At 36.4% G+C, this 15,416-nt stretch overlaps 1 protein-coding gene across 1 annotated transcript; it reads left to right on the top strand.

Moving 5' to 3' along the window:
- Positions 1-13,372: 13,372 nt before the first annotated feature.
- On the top strand, positions 13,373-15,416 carry PAAG_02194 (leucine carboxyl methyltransferase; the record flags this gene model as incomplete). The annotated part of the gene is made up of 3 exons (XM_015844565.1): positions 13,373-13,609; positions 14,034-14,385; positions 14,482-15,416. The coding sequence occupies 3 exons, from the start codon at positions 13,373-13,375 to the stop codon at positions 15,414-15,416; spliced, it is 1,524 nt and encodes a 507-aa protein (XP_015701569.1).

The raw sequence follows: 15,416 nt of genomic DNA, 5'->3' as shown, positions 1-15,416 counted from the left end.
TAATAAAAACTTCTTTTATTTGAATTTGATGATGAGTTGTTTTAGCTCTGCAGTGTTTATTAATATTGAGAAAGTTCTTTAATTCAGTAATCTATTACTCATTAAATTTCACATAAATTAGACTTGCTTTAAATATCTTGTTCAAATAACATGTCAAAATAAGTGATTTCAATTTGAGAGTATTTCTAATACTTTGTATAGTATTTTTCATAATATTAATATGATATTTTAGCTTTTGAATTGTCTTTGATGAGAATAGCTGAGAAGAAGAAATAGATATATGATCTGAATCATTCTCATCTTCATAAATCTGCAGTGAAGAAGGTGATGAGATTCACTGCTTAAAAGCATCAAGAACTCAGTCAGAATGTCATAAATATATGTCATATTAAGCTTATTCTGCAGCTATTGTATCAGGTTTAAAGATCTGCTTTCATATAACTAAGTGTTAGGCTCGGCGCCGAGGCTAGGTTTATCCCCATCACGTGACAACGCCCCACATGGGACCTAGCGGGTCGGCCGTGATCCGGTCACATGATCATGTGGGCTGTTTATAATCTAAGCAGACTCTAACACTCCTTTCTCATCAATTTTAGTATTTCATTATATAGCTATTAGCAATGCAGAGAACTTCCTTCTTATACAGCTTGCATTCACTCTCTAACATAATACTAAGGTTTCTCCTACCTTCCCACTCAGGTTTTAGCAGAAAACTCAAGTGTCTTAGTTGAATTAGGATTTGCTAGTTGAGAGTCTGACAATATGTCAAGTTGACTGTTAAAGACAACAGTTCAATCCAACATCAGATGGCCATCATGAGCTCTCAACCTATTGAAAGAGGTCAAAAGAACTGGTGATACATTCTAACAAGATTGACTGATCAATTATGCATCTTAGTTGAGAAATTCAGAGAGACAATTTACTCAGACAGGAATCATATCTATAATAAATTAGTAGCAATCTTTGACAGCATTTTTGATGATGAGAAGGTACTGAGAAATATAGTCACACATCTGTGAATGGAACAGAATGATGCTGCAGCCCAAGCAGCTATCAAGCAGAGTCAAATTAATAAGTTCATTATAGAATGTGATGAGCTTAGTTATATCTTAATCTGAATAACAGTTAGTAATCAAGCAACAGATCAAGACACTACTCTCTTAGAGAACATAAGAAGATCTGTCAAGATTGATAATCTGAAATATCTCATTGATGATAAGAAGTCAAAATTTGAGCATTGACTTTCTCACATGAGGAACAAGTTCTAAGAGAATGCTAATTACTACTCTACAGAATACATGAAGATTGCATATATTGAGAACTGAATAGATAAGAACACAGCATATCATATTGCACTTTGTATAAAGAAGAATCACTCTGAGCAATATCAGACTACAGAGGAGATATTTAAGCATCTCAAATCAATATATAAAAATGTTAACAAGTTATAAAATGTTAAAAATGAGTATCATAAGCTGATTATATACAATGAAGATAATTATTATAAATTTATCACAAGATTCTTACACCTGATGAATGAGGTCAAGATCATCAAGAGGGATTACAAAATAGACTTCAATGACAAGCTATTATTTAATTTTCAGAGGATGATAGTAGTAGTCAATATGATCATCAATATATATACTGAGTTTCAGAAGATTTATGCTCAGGCAGCTTATACTCTTTAAATAATCAATGTCACTTAGAAGTCAAAGAGCTTATGAGAAAATAAATCTAATATTCTCAAGCAAAACATTTCATAGACTCTTAACAATGAGACTCTTTTTAACATCTCTGCTACAAAACTCTCTATCATAAAGAAAACTATGAGTATCTATCCAGATATTCAGTACTATTACTGCAAGAAGAAAGGTCATATTGTGTAGAAGATTAAGCTCTAAGAACTAGAAGCTAGTCCTCCTATATAACAAGGACAAATTGCTTGAGAAAGAGAAGAAAAGAATGAGATGAGAACACAAGCTTAAGCAAGCTCACATAGTATGATCATGTGTGCACATGCAGCATAATCACGTATGCATGTGCTATAAGGGGTTGAACCCCTAGATTTGCTCTGGCTGGCTGACTCAGCCTAGCCATCATTCACATGTGCGCACGTGATCATGCTACGTGAGCTTGCTTAAGCTTGAGTTCTCATCTCATTCTTTTCTTCCCTTTCTCAAGCAATTCGTCCTTGTTATATAGGAGGACTAGTCTCTAGTTCTTAGAGCTTAACCCTTTACATTATGAATTGCTTCACTTCTTTCATTGATAGGCCACTGGGAGCCTTAATTCTGTATCATGAAGCTCAGCAAATGTGCTGACATATGATAGGCTATTAAGAGCCTTAAATCCTGCATCATGAAGTTCAGTGATAGCACTGGTATATGAATAGACTGGGTTAGCAATCATGCTAACAAATGAATGAGCAACATTGAAAATGTCTAGCTGAATGAGATAAAGTGACAGACTTGTACAACAAATGAATCAACATAAAGCAATGAGCAGAGACACCCTCAGCAGCTTCAAACAACAATGAATGGTCTTTCTTCAACAGCAGAAACAGGTCCAGTGTGAGAACAGAGATTTAATAGCAGCTCAGCAAGCTGAAATAGCTAATCTACAACAAGCTTTGAACATCTCAACATCAACTCTCTCTCAATCAAATCTGCAATCACTCATTGCAGTCAGAAGACCAAAGATCAAGCTACTGAACTGTGAGAAGTATGATGATTCTAATCTGAAGCACTACTCTCAGTGAGAGCTAAAGCTTCAATCAAAACTTAAGATCAATGGGAAAGCTTTAGGTAATAATGAGGAATGTATTTAATATGTGTACTCAAGACTGAAAGAAATAACAGCAGCTCAAGTTTACCTCTGAGTTGAGAATAATAAGAACAAGATCAACTTCACAGTAGAGAGCTTACTGAAGCAGACACACATGCTCTTTAGTGATTCTGCACAATAGAAAAAGACTATGCAAAAGCTCAACAATCTACAACAGAGTAGAAGAGCTCTCTTTGACTTTCTGCCTGAATTTAATCAGCTACTGCTGGAATCTGATGGTTACAGATGAAATGATCATGTTAAAAAGAGGTATTTAAAATCCACTCTAAGCATGGAGCTGAGAGAAGGCATAGTAAATGTAAAGAAATTGTCTCTCTACAAGAATTACTGCAAGAAGCTTAGATTAGTTGATCATCAACTCTCTGAGCTTAAGACTTTAAGACAGTGATCTAAACATTGTGAGAGCAGATCTTCTTTGAATCATATGACATCTAATTCACACTCTCTACTTTGTCATGCTGTTTTTGATCAATGAAACTAGTCTCAAGCTTTCACTGATGATCTGATGAATCTCTCTTCTGATGCTGTGATTCCAAACACCTGTCACATCAAATTGATAAATCAGATAGAGGTTAATTGATGAAGAGAGCAAGGCCTGTGCCTGAGATGTGAAGCTGAAGATCATATGATTAAGAGCTGTCTGTTCAAACCTCTCAGATGCTCTGCCACTCCCACAATAGCTAAAGTGATCCCTGAGCTGGTACTGAATGATGATGATGTGAATATGAGTGAGGATTTGAGAAAAGAGTAGCTCCAATCAAAAGACACTGAAAGAAGTGAAATAAGAAGCTTATGAGAAAGCAATGGAGAAGATTTAAATCTAAGATAATATTCAAACCCTTCATTATCAATGCTCTAGTAGATAATGTCTTTTTGACTAGAGCAATGATAGACAATAGATGTAATGTCTATAATTTTATTTCTCAATTCTATATTAATAAGTATAAGCTTGTGTGCATTAAAATTTTCCCTGTTAAAATGACTAGCTTTGAAGACTTCATGAGACTCTTCATGAGCATAGTGACTGGCATTTGAATTGATATAGGCAGTCATGTAACTGAATGAGCCTTTCTCTATGTGGTGAATGAGTTACATGGTCATGATATGTATCTAGATGACCCCTGGCTAGCCCAGCAAAAGGTGACTGTAATCCCTCATCAAAGAATTGTGAGATTTGAAGAGAGTGGCATAGAGGTAGAGTCTAGTTCAAATGCAAAAGCTGATGTGATTCTCATCTCTGCTGTAAGCTTCTCTAGGCTTGTGAGCACTTGAGAGAAGTGAAACATCAAAATCTTCACTGTCAGTTTGACTGACATTCAAAAGACTCTAGAAGTGAAATCAATGATTGACCCTAGAGAAAAGCTGTGTAAACATTATCATGAGTTTTTGAACATATTTGATAAGAAAGCTGCTGATACTCTACCCTCACTTTGTAACTCAGATAGAGATCATGAGATTGAACTGATTAAAAAGACTGATGGTAGCACAGAACAACCTCCTTGAAGCTCATTATATAATATGTCTTGAGAGAAACTACTGGCTTTGTGAAAGACTCTTACAGATTATATAAATAAGAGTTTTATTAGAGTGAGCAACTCCTCTGCAGCCACCTCTGTACTATTCATGAAGAAGTCTGGAGATGAGCTAAGATTCTGTGTGAACTATCAAGCTCTTAATAAAATCATCTGAAAGAATCAATATTCTCTATCATTAATCAGTGAGACTCTACAGTGAATTGAACAGGCTAAATGATTCATTAAGCTGGATATTATTGCAGCTTTTCACAAGATTCAAATCACAGAAGGTGATGAGTGGATGACAGTCTTTAGAATCAGATACAGACTATTTGAGTAACTGATTACACTCTTTGATTTGACCAATGCTCTGAGCACATTTCAAAAATATATCAACTGGGCATTATATAGATATCTGAATGACTTCTGCTTAGTCTATTTAGATGACATCTTGATACTTTCCTCAAGAAGCTTACAGGAGCATTGCAAGCATGTACAAAAGATGCTTATGCATCTACAGGAAGCAGGCCTGCAGGCAGACATCAGAAAAAGTGAGTTCAAGATGAACAGCACAAAATATCTTGAATTCATCATTGAAGCAGACAAGGGTATATGAATGAATTCAGAGAAGATTAAAGCTGTTTTGAAATGAGCAACACCTACTACTCTTAAAGATGTATGAGAATTTTTAGACTTTGTCAATTTCTATAGATAATTTATCAGAGATTTCTCAAAGATTGTGATCTCACTAACAATTCTTACATACAAGAATATTTCTTTTTTGTAGATGAGCAAGGCTGAGGAAGCTTTTAAGTGTCTAAAATCAATGTTTATCTCTGCTTCAATCCTGCTTCAATTTGACTCTGACTGTGAGATTATATTGAAAATGAACTTCTCAGATTACATCTCAGAAGGAGTGCTGCTATAATATAATGAGCAGAGCATTCTACACTCATGTGCCTTCTTTTCTTGCAAGCATTCACCTGCGGAATGCAACTATAAGATTCATGATAAGAAGTTATTAGTGATAATTGAGTGTTTAAAGAAATGAAATACTGAGCTACAAAGTGTAAAGAAATTCAAAATTCTCACAAATCATAAGAATCTAGAATACTTCATAATTACACACAGACTAAATGAAAGACAGCTACATTGAATGGATATTCTCTATCAATTCAACTTTAGAATTGATTACTAGTCAAAGAAGTTAAACACTGGACCAGACACTCTATCATGAAGAGAGCAGAACATGTCACAAAGCACTGATGATGAGAGAATCAAGCAGAGGCAAGCTCAACTACTTAAGTTTAATGTACTGGCATCTGAAATGAAATCAATAGTGACTGCTGCCAGTGTGAAATCTGAGATGTCTCTTCAAGCTCAGTGAAATGAGACTCATAAAAATGATAAGATTCTGCAGTATCTGAAGCAAATTCTTCATGAGAAAAGATTCAGATTTTCTTCTGAACTCAGTATTAAGATCTTCATCTCTGAGTGCTCTTTAAATAAAAATAGAGAGCTTCTCTTTCAAGATTGTAAGTGAGTGTCAGACTTCAAACCTCTTCAAATTAGATTAGTGCATGAGACTTATGACTCATCTCTTACTGATCATCCTGGGTGAGAGCAAACAGCAGAAGTTCTAAGATATGAGTTCTACTGATCAGACTATGTCACTGATGTGAGAAGAATGATCAGAAACTGTCATTTTTGTAGATAAAATACTGTATGAACAGATCAACATCAGAGACTGCTTAAGCCTCTTCTTATTTCTGAACACATATGACAGGAGCTTTCTATGAACTTTATTGTGAACTTATCAAGCTCTAAAGAATACATAAACATCATGATTATAACAGACAGACTGATCAAGAGAATTATATTAAAAGCAGTTAAAAAAACTGATGTGAAGACAGTGACTAGAGTGTTCCTTCACAATATCATCTCTCAACATGACATCTCTAAGGTGATAGTGTCAGATCAAGGGTCAGCTTTCATAAGTATGTTTTGAACTCAGATGTGTGAGAAATTAGATATTAAAAGATGACTCTTCACAGTCTATCATCCAGAGACTGATGGAGCTACAGAGTGAATGAATCAGACTCTGGAAATCTATCTACACAAGTACATTAGCTTTCAACAGAATGACTGATGTGAATGACTTTCTCTAGTAGAGCTGATCATCAATAATAGAGATGCTGCCTCAACAGATGTGAGCTCATTCTTTTTAACACATCTTTTTCACATCTTCTTCATTGATATAGCTGATGCATCTCTCATTGAAACATCACATAATCTCATTGAGTTTGCAGATGATTATATGAGAAAGATCTGTGAAGTGTTGAAGTGAGCTCAAGTAAAAATAACAAATGCTCAGCAATCTCAAGAGAAATACATGAATAGATGAAGAGACTTAGCTTCAAGCTTTCAATCTGAAGATAAGATCTGATTGAGCTTAGAGAACATGAGAACTAATTGTCTGTGCAAGAAGCTGAATGTTAAATACAATCAATATACTGTGCTAGAAAAGATAGAATTTCATACTTACTGACTGAATGTTTCATCTGACATTCACAATGTCTTTAATGTAAAGCTTCTACATGCTATGATGACAGATTCTCTGTCTAGTCAGAGGCAAACTGACTGACAGCCACTCACTATAGAGATCTCAGAAGGACCTGAGTTTGAGATTGAGAAAATTCAGGACAAATGAATCTATCAGAGGAAAAAGCAATACCTTGTTAAATGAGTAAGTTGAACTGAGTCTACATGAAATGATGTGAGTCTCCTACAAGAAGTGAAGGCCTTGAATGCTTGAGAGGCCTCTCAGCAGACAAAATTAGATGTAAAGAGGACTTTAAATAGTCATAAAGACCTGCAACAAAGAGGGAGAAGAGGAGTATTATAAGAGGTTGAACCTCTAGATTTGCTCTGACTGGCTGACTTAGCCTAGTCATCATTTGCTCTGGCTGGCTGACTCAGCCTAGCCATCATTTGCATGTGCGTACATGATCATGCTACGCGAGCTTGCTTAAGCTCAAGTTCTCATCTCATTCTTTTCTTTCCTTTCTCAAGCAATTCATCCTTGTTATATAGTAGGACTAGTCTCTAGTTCTTAGAGCTTAACCCTTTACATGTGCAAACAATGACTAGGCTGAGTCAGCCAGTCAGAGTGAATCTAAAGGTTCAGCCTTTTATAATACCCCTCTTCTCCCTCTTTGTTACAGGTCTTTATAACTATTTAAAGCTCTCTTTACACCTAATTTTACCTGCTGAGAGGCCTCTCAAGTGTTCAAAGTCTTCACTTCTTGTAGGAGACTTGTGTCATTTCATGTAGACTCAGTCTAATCTACTTATTTAACAAGATATTGTTTTTTTCTTTGATAGATTTATTCATCTCAAATTTTCTCAATCTCAAACTCAGATCCTTCTAAGATCTCTATAGTGAGTGGCTGTCAGTCAGTTTGCCTCTGACTAGACAAGAAATCTGTTGCTGCTGTATGTAGAAGCTTTATATTAAAGACATTGTGAATATCAGATAAGACATTCAGTCAGTAAGCATGAGATTCTATCTTTTCTAGCATAGTATATTGATTGTATTTCATGTTCAGCTTCTTGTACAGATGATTAGTTCTCATGTTCTCTAAGCTCAATCAAATCTTATCTCTAGGTTAAAAGCTTAGAGCTGAGTCTTTTCATCTATTTGCATAGTTCTATTGAAATTGCTGAGCATCTGTCATTTTTACTTGAGCTCACTTTAACACTTCATGAGTCTTTCTCATATAATCATTTGCAAACTCAATGAAATTACATGATATTTCAACAGAAGATGCATCAGCTATATCAATGAAGAAGACATGAAAAAGATATATTAAAAAGAATGAGCTCACACCTGTTGAGACAGTATCTCTATTATTGATGATCAGCTCTGCCAGAGGGAGTCATTCACATCAGTCATTTTATTGAAAGCTAACATACTTGCATAGATAGGTTTTCAGGGTCTGATTCATTTGCTCTGTAGCTTCATCAGTCTCTGAGTAATAGACTGTGAAGAGTCATCTTTTAATATTTAATTTCTCACATATCTAAGTTCAAAATATGCTTGTGAAAGCTGATCTTTGATCTGACACTACTGTCTTAGAGATGCTATGTTGAGGAATGATGTCATGAAGAAACACTTTAGTCACTGTCTCCACATCAGTTTTCTTAACTGCTTTTAATATAATCTCTTGATGAGTCTGTCTATTATAATCATGATGTTTATATATTCTTTAGAGCTTGATAAGTTCACAATAAAGTTCATAGAAAGCTCCTGTTACATGTGTTCAGAAATGAGAAGAAGCTTAAGCAGTCTCTGATGTTGATCTGTTCATGCAGTATTTGATCTGCAAAAATGACAGTTTCTGATCATTCTTCTCACATCAGTGACATAGCCTGATCAGTAGAACTCATATCTTAGAACTTCTGCTGTTTGCTCTCACCCAGGATGACCAGTAAGAGATGAGTCATGAGTCTCATGTACTAACCTGGTTTGAAGAGGTTTGAAGTTTGGCACTCACTTATGATCTTGAAAGAGAAGCTTCTCATTCTCATTTAAAGAGCACTCAGAGACAAAGATCTTAATGCTGAGTTCAGAAGAAAATCTGAATCTTTTCTCATGAAGAATCTGCTTCAGATGCTGCAGAATCTTATCATTTTTGTGAGTCTCATTTCACTGAGCTTGAAGAGACATCTCAGATTTCACACTGACAGTAACCACTCTTGATTTCATTTCAGATGTCAGTATATTACTCTTAAGTAGTTGAGCTTGCCTCTGCTTGATTCTATCATCATCAGCACTCTGTGACATGTTCTGCTCTCTTTGTGATAAGATGTTTGATTCAGCATTCAACTTCTTTCACCAGTAATCAATTCTGAAGTTGAATCAATAGAGAATATCTATTCAATATAGCTGTCTTTCATTTAGTCTATATGTAGTCATGAAGTATTCTAGATTCTTATGATCTGTGAGAATCTTGAATTCCTTTACACTTTGTAGCTCAGCATCTCATTTCTTTAAACACTTAATTATTGCTAATAACTTCTTATCATGAATCTCATAGTTGCATTCTACAGGTGAATGCTTGTGAGAGAAGAAGGCATATTAGTGTAGAATGATCTGCTCATTATATTGTAGTAGCACTTCTCCTGAGACATAATCTGAGAAGTCTGTTTTCAATATAGTCTCATAATCAGAGTCAAATTGAAGCAGAATTGGAGCAGAGATAAACATTGATTTTAGACACTTAAAAGCTTCCTCAGCCTTGCTCATCTACAAAAAAGAAATATTCTTGTATGTAAGAATTGTTAGTGAGATCACAATCTTTGAGAAATCTCTAATAAATTGTCTATAGAAATTGACAAAGTCTAAAAATTCTCATACATCTTTAAGAGTAGTAGGTGTTGCTCATTTCAAAACAGCTTTAATCTTCTCTGAATTCATTCATATACCCTTGTCTGCTTCAATGATGAATTCAAGATATTTTGTGCTGTTCATCTTGAACTCACTTTTTCTGATGTCTGCCTGCAGGCCTGCTTCCTGTAGATGCATAAGCATCTTTTGTACATGCTTGCAATGCTCCTGTAAGCTTCTTGAGGAAAGTATCAAGATGTCATCTAAATAGACTAAGCAGAAGTCATCCAGATATCTATGTAATGCCTAGTTGATATAATTTTGAAATGTGCTTGAAGTATTAGCCAAATCAAAGGGTGTAATTAGTCACTTAAATAGTCTGTATCTGGTTCTAAAGACTGTCATCTACTCATCATCTTTCATGATTTGAATCTTGTGAAAAGTTGCAATAATGTCCAGCTTAGTAAATCATTTAGCTCATTCAATTAACTATAGAGTCTCACTGATTAATGATAGAAGATATCAATTCTTTCAGGTCATTTTGTTAAGAGCTCAATAGTTTACATAGAATCTTAGCTCATCTCCAGACTTCTTTGCAAATAGTACAGAAGCAGCTACTGAAGAGTTGCTCACTCTAATAAAACTCTTATCTAGATAATCTGTAAAAATCTTTTACAAAGTCAGTAGTTTCTCTTGAGACATATTATATAGTAAGCTTTAAGGAGATTGTTCTGTGCTATTATCAGTCTTTTTAATCAGTTCAATCCCATGATCTCTATTTGAGCCATGAAGTGGGGATAGAGTATCAGCAGCTTTCTTATCAAATATATTTAAAAACTCATGATAATGTTCAAGTAGCTTTTCTCTAAGGTCAATCATTGATTTTACTTCTAGAGTCTTTTGAATGTCAGTCAAACTGACAGTAAAGATCTTAATGTTTCACTTCTCTTAAGTGCTTACAAGCCTAGAGAAGCTTATGACAGAGATGGAAATCACATCAGCTTTTGCATTTGAACTAAACTCTATCTCTATGTCACTCTCTTCAAATCTAACAATTCTTTGATAAGGGATCACGGTCACCTTTTGCTGGGCCAGCCAGGGGTTACTTAGATATATATCATGATTATGTAATTCATTCACCATATAGAGAAAGGCTCATTCAGTTATGTGACTATCTATATCAATTTGAATGCCAGTCACCATGCTTGTAGAGAGTTTCATAGAGTCTTCAAAGCCAGTCATTTTAACAGAAGGAATTTCAATGCACAGGAGCTTATGCTTATTAATATAAGATTGAGAAATAAAATCATAGACATTACATCCACTGTCTATCATTGCTCTAGTTGAAAAGATATTATCTACTAGAGCATTAATATTGAAGGGTTTGAATATCATCTTAGATTTAAATCTTCTCTATTACTTCTTCATAAGTTTTTTATTTTACTTCTTTCAGTGTCTTTTAATTAGAGCTACTTTTTTTCCTGAATTCTCACTCATATCCACATTGTCATTGTCCAGTATCAGCTTGAGGATCATCTTAGCTATTATGAGGATGGCAGAGCATCTGAAAGATTTGAATGAACAGCTCTTAATCATATGATCTTCAGCTTTGCATCTCAGGCATAGGCCTTGCTCTCTTCATTGATTAATCTCTGTCTGATTTATCAATTTGATATAATGAGTGCTTGGGGTTACAGCATCAGGAGAGAGATTCATCCTATCATCAGTGAAAGCTTGAGACCAGTTTCATTAATCAAGAACAGCATGATGAAGTGAAGAGTGTGAATTAGATATTGTATGATCTGAAGAAGATTTACTCTCATGATATTTAAATCACTGTCTTAAAGTCTTAAGCTCAGAGAGTTGATGATCAACTAATCTAAGCTTTTTGCAGTAATTCTCATAGAGAGATAATTCTCTTACATTCATCATGTCTTCCCTCAGCTCCATGCTTAGAGCAGATTTCAAATACTTCTTTTTAATATAATCATCTCATTCATGACTATCAGCTTCCAGCAGTAGCTAATTAAATTCAGACAGAAAGTCAAAGATAGCTCTTCTACTCTGTTATATATTGTTGAGCTTTTGCATAGTCTTTTCCTGTTGTGCAGAATCACTAAAGAGCATGTGTGTCTGCTTCAATAAGCTCTCTATTATGAAGTTAATCTTGTTCTTATTATTCTCAACTCAGAGGTAAACTCAAGCTGCTGTCATTCCTTCCAGTCTTAAGTATATATATCAAGCACATTCCTCATTATTATCTAAAGCTTTTCCATTAATCTTAAGTTTTGATTGAAGCTTTAGCTCTCACTGAGGGTAGTGCTTCAGATTAGAATCATCATACTTCTCACAGTTCAGTAGCTTGATCTTTAATCTTCTGACTACAATGAGTGATTGCAAATTTACTTGAGAGAGAATTGATATTGAGATGTTCAAAGCTTGTCATAGATTAGCTATTTCAGCTTGCTGAGCTGCTATTAAATTTCTGTTCTCACACTGAACCTGTTTCTGCTGTTGAAGAAAGGTCATTCATTATTGTTCAAAGCTGTTAAAAGCATCCCTGCTCATTGCTTTATGTTGATTCATTTATGTATTTGTTGTACAAGTTTGTCACTTTATCTCATTCAGCTAGACATTTTCAATGTTGATCATTTGTTTGTTAGCATGATTGCTAACTTAGTCTATTCATATATCAGTGCTATCATTGAACTTCATGATATAGAATTTAAGACTTTCAATAGTCTGTCATATGTCAGCACATTTGCTAAGCTTTATGATACAGGATTAAGACTCTCAGTGACCTATCAATGAAAGGAATGAAGCAATTCATAATGCAGAGGATTAAGCTCTAAGAACTAGAGACTAGTCCTCCTATATAACAAGGATGAATTGCTTGGGTAAGGGAAGAAAAGAATGAGATGAGAATACAAGCTTAAGCAAGTTCACATAGCATGATCACGTGCGCATGTGCAAATGATGGCTAGGCTGAGTCAGCCAGCCAGAGCGAATCTAGGGGTTCAGCCCCTTATAATATCAATGATGAGATTGACTTTGCATGAATTCAGCACTTTAATAAGATCTATAAAAAATATCAGCAAGACAGTCACCAATTGCTGCTTCTTGACAATCATGAATCTCATCTCACTGAAGAATTTCTACAATACTGCAATCTTTAAATAATGTACCTTTTCAGCAATATAAGCACTATCATTCAAAGACAGTTAATCAAGTTGCATGATACAGATATGAGCAGTATGAAAAATATCAATTCCTACAGAATTTAGTTGATGTCTACAAAAAGACTTTTCAACCTTTTACTATTCAGACTGGCTTTGCAGATTGTGGTATTGTTTCATTCAATCCACAATCTATACTGCTTAAGTTAGATTCAAAGGTCCCTGACTACCCTGAGTTGTAAATATATAAAGAAGACTTCTTTTCACTGCAATCAAGCTGTTCAGATACAGCTTCATCACAGCTATTCTCATTCAAGACAATCAAGAAGCTACAACATCATATTTAAGTGGCAAAGAAGGCAATGCAAGATATGAAGAATATACTTGATTTCAAATCACCTCACCTGAGCAATTGATTGAACAAGATTTTCCAAAGCAGTCTTGTTCAGATGAAACTCAATGCTATAAGAGAGAGTGAGATTGAGGGTTACTACCTTGCAACCAAATACCACAGCACTAAAAATACACATCAGCAGGTTCAAGTAGGAGGTATACTCACTGTCAGGGATGTGAATAGAAAGATCATGCAATGTAAAGAGGAGGAAGCAGAAAAAGAACATTTTAAGAGAGTCAAACATGTTGAGAGAGCTTTGAAGAAAAATGCAACAGATCCAACTCAACAAGAGGTTAATGATATATATAAACATCTCGCGAATAATACAGCTACTACGGATGATATAGATAAATTAATTATCATAGATTAGCAGCGTGGTGATGAGATATTAATTTTTGAAGTTCTAATTATCCATATTTTTATCGTTACGCTGTTTTTATCGTTACGCTGTGGCGCACCCACATCAGGCGTGGGTGCGCGGAGGCACGATTAGTTGTTAATTGTATTGTAATAATCAATTCGCTCCCACGTACTCACAAGTAGTTATAGTGCTCCGTTATAGAGACCAACTCCTTTATACTGTGCTGTACAGTAGTGTCCTACAGGCGGATCTAATGGGCTACAGTTAAATTGCTTTGTGTTTGCTTTCTCCAACCTTGAATCGTTAAGTTACCCTTCCCTTCTCGGTCTTGTTTAACAGTGTTAGTTACTGGAAGGTCGTGGACGGCAATATCATGACTAACGGCTACCTAACTTACCACCGAGCAACCACCCAGATGTTCCCGATACCTCCCACAACATCCATGTCAGCTCCGCAAATCCCCAACCTTAACACTCTTCGACGGGGAGCCGGGAGAGGTCGTTTTAGGGGACGTGGGACCCACGAAGCTTCCTCTGGACACTCCGACGGCACGGCAGCAAAGGATAGGATCGTTCAGCAGACTGACAACGATGCCAATTTGTCAAGGCTCAGCGCGGTCGAGCTAGGGTATCTCCATGACGCGTTTGCTCTGGCGTTTACAAACGCCGGAGGAACGGGTTCGAAGAGGTATCCGATAATTAACAGAGGTAACTATTGTGTTACTAGTTGAACTTTTATATAAATATTTGGTCTTGGTGGTTTCGAGTTGTATTGTAATTTTGTGCTGAAAGACCTCTACACAGGAACCTACGTACGGACTATTGCCATTGATTGCCTAGTTAATAGCTTTTTAGACACAAAGGGGAAACCCAATGGAAAGAGGCAAATAATATCACTCGGCGCAGGCTCAGATACGCGAGTATTTCGCCTTCTCTCTCAAAACCGCTCGCTAGACCTCATATACCATGAGCTAGACTTCTCAGCCAACACCACAGCCAAAATAAAAGCTATCCGCTCTTCTCCACTCCTGCACAATGCTCTTCAGATTTACGGGCCAGAGGATGTGAACATATCTGCTGATGGTGACGCTTTGCATTCGAAATACCTTCACATCCATCCCATCGACCTTCGGACTCTATCCGCGTCCACCTCACCTACGATACTGCAAGGCGTGGACAGAACACGCGCGACACTTCTCATATCAGAGTGTTGTTTGATCTATCTTTCACCCACCGACGCAGATAATGTCCTCTCGTATTTTACTCAGACTCTCTTTCCGCCTTCCGCGTCCTCATCTACCACTCTGTCCAAGTCCACACTAACTCCCGCATCAACATCCACATCTGCACTTTCGCCTGCACCCCTAAGTCTCATTCTTTATGAGCCAATTCGACCCGATGATCCCTTTGGGAGGACCATGGTCTCTAATCTCGCGACGAGAGGTATCCGTATGCAAACACTGCATCGCTACGCGTCTCTGTCAGCTGAACGTGACAGATTGCGCGACCATGGATTTGTTAGCGGTCAGGGAGCAGCGGATGTGGATTTCATATGGGAGCGATGGATCGGGCAGGATGAGAAAGAGAGGGTAGCTGGATTGGAGATGCTGGACGAGATTGAAGAGTGGAAGTTGCTAGCGAGTCATTACTGTGTGGCATGGGGTTGGAGAGACCAAGGCGAAGATGGCCGGGAGGGGGAAAGGGTGTTTGAGGGATGGAAGAGTTTGGAGGCACAGTAG

Source organism: Paracoccidioides lutzii (assembly GCF_000150705.2).
Source record: "Paracoccidioides lutzii Pb01 unplaced genomic scaffold supercont2.4, whole genome shotgun sequence".
Taxonomy (NCBI): domain Eukaryota; kingdom Fungi; phylum Ascomycota; class Eurotiomycetes; order Onygenales; family Ajellomycetaceae; genus Paracoccidioides; species Paracoccidioides lutzii.
This window is presented reverse-complemented; position numbering and strand designations above follow the sequence as displayed.